The sequence below is a fragment of the Anneissia japonica genome, unplaced genomic scaffold, assembly GCF_011630105.1.
Source record: "Anneissia japonica isolate Jap-2015-1 unplaced genomic scaffold, ASM1163010v1 scaffold10466_len380309_cov135, whole genome shotgun sequence".
Lineage (NCBI taxonomy): Eukaryota > Metazoa > Echinodermata > Crinoidea > Comatulida > Comatulidae > Anneissia > Anneissia japonica.
The window spans coordinates 10,710-16,817 of record NW_022715455.1 but is presented as its reverse complement, the minus strand read 5'-3'; the positions used below and the strand labels follow the sequence as shown (position 1 = coordinate 16,817).

General features: G+C 29.4%; 1 protein-coding gene across 1 annotated transcript; it reads right to left on the bottom strand.

The window, feature by feature from the left end:
- On the bottom strand, window positions 1-4,528 carry LOC117109236 (fasciclin-2-like). The gene is made up of 3 exons (XM_033251494.1): window positions 4,061-4,528; window positions 3,017-3,328; window positions 1-1,851 (listed from the first exon to the last, which is right to left on the bottom strand). Exons 1-3 carry the CDS (start codon window positions 4,146-4,148, stop codon window positions 1,604-1,606), a joined length of 648 nt encoding a protein of 215 aa, XP_033107385.1. The 5' UTR covers window positions 4,149-4,528; the 3' UTR covers window positions 1-1,603.
- Between the last annotated feature and the right edge of the window lie 1,580 nt (window positions 4,529-6,108).

Here is a 6,108-nt window from a genome sequence, read left to right as displayed (position 1 = left end):
GTGAACCTATCAAATCATTCATGCAATATGTTTATTCCCAATTACTCTATTCACAATTACCCAAACGGATCTAGAACTCATATTCACATACCTTCCCACAACACTCATTAATTTCAGCATAACATTAAATATTCAGGAACTTCAATGATGAAGAATCTCCCTCTTCCAATTCTTAATGCTGTTTCTCTTAAAACATTCTCAATGAAAATCAAACTACACCTAATATCATACTAATAACTTATCATATCCTTAGTCATAATTCGATTTGTTCTGCTTTTAAATGAACTTCAGTTGTTATTTATTTACTTATTTGTAAATTTTTTATATTTATTTTTTATTTAATTAATTATTTATTTATTTATTTATTTATTGTTTTTTTCTTTGATTTCCTTTTTATGATTTTTCAACTTTCATTTCCTTTACGGCATGCCCAGCACAAGATCTTTATCTTCTTGGGATCATGCCTTCTTCCATAGATTGCTTTCGTCTTTATCTTATATCATATTGCATTGCATATTTTGTTGGTGTTATGGAAATAAATCAATGTCTTTTGAAATTGAAATGTAAAAAAAAATGCCTTAACCAACTGTGCTTTCGATAGTTTATTTGGAAGTTTGAATCTGACTGAGTCCAATTCATTTCGCAGTTTACAGTATGCCAATACAACACTAGTATTTGACGCACGTTTAATGTGATACGTCAGTTGAACCTACAAATATGAAAACGCCCACAATTGTAATAACGCCCACAATTGTAATAACGCCCACAAATGTAACAACAAATTTCAAAATAGTCGCCATATTTTTTTGCAATGATTATAGTTACGGAAAGAAATGGCAAGCAAATGTGTTTAAAATGTTTTGAGAACTTGACGAAAGTGAATTGCAGAAAGTATACCTCAGTCACATGCCCCATATATGTAAGTTAGCTTAAATTATTCACAATAGTTGGAAAAATATTTATAGGACATCTGTATCTTGACAACCACTGGTCGGGAGTTATTTTTTTTTTTCAAAATATTCATAGGCTACAGTACATGCATGTTTCTATTTCTTCCAATAAAATATATTTTGAAAATGACATAACCTTTGACACATAATATAATTCTAGAACCTTCGTTTAGAAAATCACTCGTCCACTGATTTTGTTGTTCACACGCCTTATAAATCAAACGCTCAAAATGTCATGCTTCTGTCACAAAATGCGCGGTTTTCCCGTTTTTGTGTCTTATCACCTACATTCGAATTTAAAACAAAATTACTACATTTTTGGGCGAAGAGGTCTTGTTTTGTTGTTACATTTGTGGGCGTTAACACATTTGTGGGCGTTATCACATTTGTGGGCGATGATCGTGATTGCATTTGTGGGCATTGTTTCTTACACTTGTAAGCGCTGGTTGTCACGTGTGTGGGCAATATTACATTTGTGGGCGTTTTCAAATTTGTGGGTGCAACAACACCCTCTTTTTTATTAAAAGAAATGTGACACGTTAGGACTAAGAGGTGGGTGTATGTGTGCGTGTGTATGTGATTATATCAAAATATACACCCACCGGTTGTATGTAATCCTTTGGAAATCTTATTCATAACACCCTTATTTGTATTTACAGTAATACTGTACTACATGTGTAATTCCCAAAATCTTTTTCAGATGTGTTAAGAATAACTAGTGTTGCTTTTCTTTCTTCTCCATACGAAAGGAATTTAGCTTTTGTAGTGTTGAGTTCACTGCCATCAAGAAACCATCTTACAATAGGTTCATTGTCTGGATAAATTCTAGACCAACTGCAGAAAGTTACACGTTTGTTCTTTTCCTTATTCCAATTTGTTGAAATAATAGAAGGATCCATAACTGTAACAGAAACAATTAAAATATCATAAATTTATAAGTCATTTTTCATTGTTTCCTAGATAATCAAAGTCTGAAGTCATCATCCTATTGATTTTATGTTTTATGAATTTTGAGACAATAAAAACAAAGTGAAAAGAAATTATTGTTTAAAAAAGAATGATGTAACCAATAATCTATACACTTACATCATATAATTTAATAAGAAGATGAAACTCAAGATGTGAATACGTTCTTCTCAACAACCTATTTTTCAGCATAAAATAGTTATAAAACAAAAATACCAAGCAGTGACAGGAAGTAATTAATTTACATATCAATAGGGCCTACTGTGTGGAGCCATTAGTGGAGCTAAGCAATAATTAGCCCTTCTTAGCAGATCAACTAGATAAACAGTTTGGCTTTGACTGAATCAGTTTGTTAAGTGTAGGTTCCAGTTCTTTAATCCAAAGCATTTCTTTGATTAAGCAATCAAACTTGGATTTGCACTTAGATAAAACCTTGAAATAATTAACAGTTTCAGTAGCACTAATATAATGATCTTTTAAATGTTGTCCTATGTTACCTTTACTGTGCTTATCAATGCGTTGATAAAGGTGTCGACAAGTGTAGCCGACATAGCTTGCATCGCACAAGCCACATTGAAATTTATAAATAACGCATTGTTCATTAACAATTTTAGGTTTACTTTCTTTCGATTTCAAGATTTCAGCTATCTTCCTGGTAGTGAATACTGGCAAAATTTCATTATTAATCTTACAGCTAAGCTGTTTAAGTTGTTTAGATACGGTGTTAGAACAAGTTTGCTTAATAAAAAAAAAATGCTTTGGATCAAAGAACTGGAACCTACACTTAACAAACAAACTGATTCAGTCAAAGCCAAACTGTTTATCTAGTTAATCTGCTAAGAAGGGCTAATTATTCCTTAGATCCACTAATGGCTCCACACAGTAGGCTCTATTGATATGTAAATTAATTACTTACTTCCTGTCACTGCTTGGTATATTTGTTTTTTGTTTTTTCAATTTACTTGATCTTGAGAATGGTTCCTTGATGGACCCGAAACGTCGATCTTTCTTGTCATTAAATTTTGTTTTGAAATTAAATAGTAAGCGTCTCTTAATTCGTAAAATAGTTATAGTATGATAATGTATAATAATCTACTCACAATATACAACTAAATAAGAAGTTGATGTCCATGATGTTGTTGCATCTTTATCAACAACCTGGCAAGTGTAATATCCTGAATCTTTTTTGGTTACATTTTTTATAATCAAATCTACGTAGTTTTGCTCAGAAAAATCGATGGAAAAGCGACCTTGAATTGGATACTTCAGGTTAACGATAGTATTGTTAGCGTGCGTGCCATTACCATTGAACCAGTTCACCGACCCTATACTTAAATTATCCTCGTTTGAAGGTGCTGGAATTTCTATTCGATTTCCCTCAATCACACAAACCTTGTTTTCATCCCCAGATGCTAAAGGAAGTAGATTGCATAAGATAATAATTATTTGAAAATAATCCTTTGCGAAAATTTAGATAAATATGCATTGATTTTGCAAATAAATGAATAGACACTATATAATATAGGTTTATGCTGCCAAAACATAGGCCTACACTTTAATAACCTTGATGATTTTTAGTTTCAGCTATCAATATTAATATTTGTAATATTATTTTTAATATCTTCAATTAATCCATCAATGTTAATATCTTGTTTATATCTCGATTCTTTTTTTTTCACTGTCGCAGCTATTATTTATTTACCAAATCTATATAGTGCACTTTTCATGAATATTCATGTTCAAGGCGCTTTACAAGATAGGAAAATAAAATTATAATACAAAAATTAATTTAGAAAAATATGGCATTATTACCGTATATACAAATTGTTTTAAATAATTGATTTAGAATATTTATTGAGAATAGTTATCGCAAAAATTCTTAATTAAAATGAGACAAGCTAATTATATAAAATGTAATAAAAACCTTAACCTACATTTCAAACTACAATATATTGAAAATCACAATATAAATAATACATATTATAAAAACAACTTAAATCCAGTGTTTGATTACAACAATATTCCTATCAATTTCTGAGGTACTGTAATATATTAATTCAGTAAAAAGAAATTAAGAAAAATATGACGTTAGTATATACAAATGAATTAATAATCGGTTTAAAAACTAAAATAAACTCAATTACCTCTGGACGTGATCACTGCTAATATCATATAACACACCAGAGTGTTCATGTCAGTAAACTGGATAAAGTTGCTATAATTATAAAGCATACATTTATATTAAACAATTATGGCGCTTACTGTGCAGTGATATGTCATATCATACACATTAAACTGCAGAATGTCTACTACTAATATATAATTTTGTTTTATATTTGTTCGTATATTCTCTTCCTACAACATATTTATGATTACTATTAGTTTTGCTTTCATTTGTATCTAACAAAAATCACTGCTATAATGAAAATAATATAGAACACTATTACAGATAGAGATAAACTTTCTTGCTCACATAATGACTGTGATGCTGTTTCCTTAACAGCACACTTCAGCAGTAATAAAGATAAAAGAAACAAAAAACGTAGACATAATTGCAATTTATATTTCCAACTTCGTATGTTTCAATTTTTATTTATTTTATTACTTTTCCAAATTTTTACATTTTCTTAAATTTTAATTACTATTTAATTAATACAGTAAAAAGAATTTAAGAAAAATATGAAGTTAGTATATACAAATGAATTATTAATTGGTTTAAAAACTAAAATAAAGTCAATTACCTCTGAGCGTGATCACTGCTAATATCATATAACACAGCAGAGTGTTCATGTCAGTAAACCGGATAAAGTTGATATAATTTTTTTAAAGTTGAATTATAAAGCATACATTTATATTAAACAATTATGGCGCTTACTGTGCAGTGATATGTCATATAATACACATTAAACTGCAGAATGTCTACTACTAATATTATAATCATGTTTTACATTTGTTCGTATATTCTCTTCCTACAACATATTTATGATTACTATTAGTTTTCCTTTCATTTGTATCTAAATAAAACCACTACTATAATGAAAATAATAGAGAACACTATTACAGATAGATAAAATTTATTGGTCACTTAATGACTGTGATGCAGTTTCCTTGAGCACAGTTCGGCAGTAATAAAGATAAAAGAAACCAAAAACATAGACATAATTGCAATTTATATTTTCAACTTCGTATGTACAGATGTTTTCAATTTTTAATTACTTTATTACTTTTCAAAATTTTTATATTTTCTTAAATTTTAATTACTAGTTTACCTAATGCTTTACGTGATACTTTCAACTTTGTACTGGGGCGTGAGACTTTACATCACTTCAGCCCCACCATGGCTGGAGCTGATGTAAGAACATTTTGAGAATATGGACCTTTGAGTACCTGTAAGATTCACTCTCATACCGGTATACATATCAACAATACAATACAACAATTATTTTTTGTTAATACAACTTTTTTTTCGTGCATTAAAAAAAATCCTTAAAATTGATTACCAGCGAATTTAAGGGTTTACGCATGCGCGAAGTTTTTTTTAATGAATAATTCATTAGGTATTTCCAGTGAATTTTTTTTTTATCGCGTTACAGTTGTCCCTCCCTCTCTCCCTCCCAAAAGAATATTTTGTCATTAACATTGCATAATGAAACTATTATTGTTTTCATTACATTTCTGCTGATTTCATATTATAAATACTGTTTGTATTTGCATTGCAAATTACTGCTATAAGTTCTTACTCTACTCCACTGATTCTTATGTTAATACAAATAAAGTTATAAATAATGTATGTCATCGTTATATGAATACATGCCAAAAACCCTATTAATAGGCCATGGGGTGAAAATCCTAACGTTCAGTCCCGTTCCGAAATTTTCAAAATACTTTCACTCATTATGATAATTATTATAATAATATTTAAAAGCACCAAAAAAAGTTCGACCGTCAGAACTTCTGCAAATACGAGAAAGTGACGTTTAAACTTACGAAAGTTCTTTGCGCTAGATTAGCACACGATATTTTGTAAACGTCACTATACTCGTTCGAAAATTGTATTTTTGATACGTAGTTTATTATTTGCGAACTTCGTATTACTGCTTTAAAAACAAATTTAAAAATTATAATTAGATATAGTTTGTATTTCAATTACAGAATAATATTTTTTAGTCTACTATTAACTTGATTTTGTTAC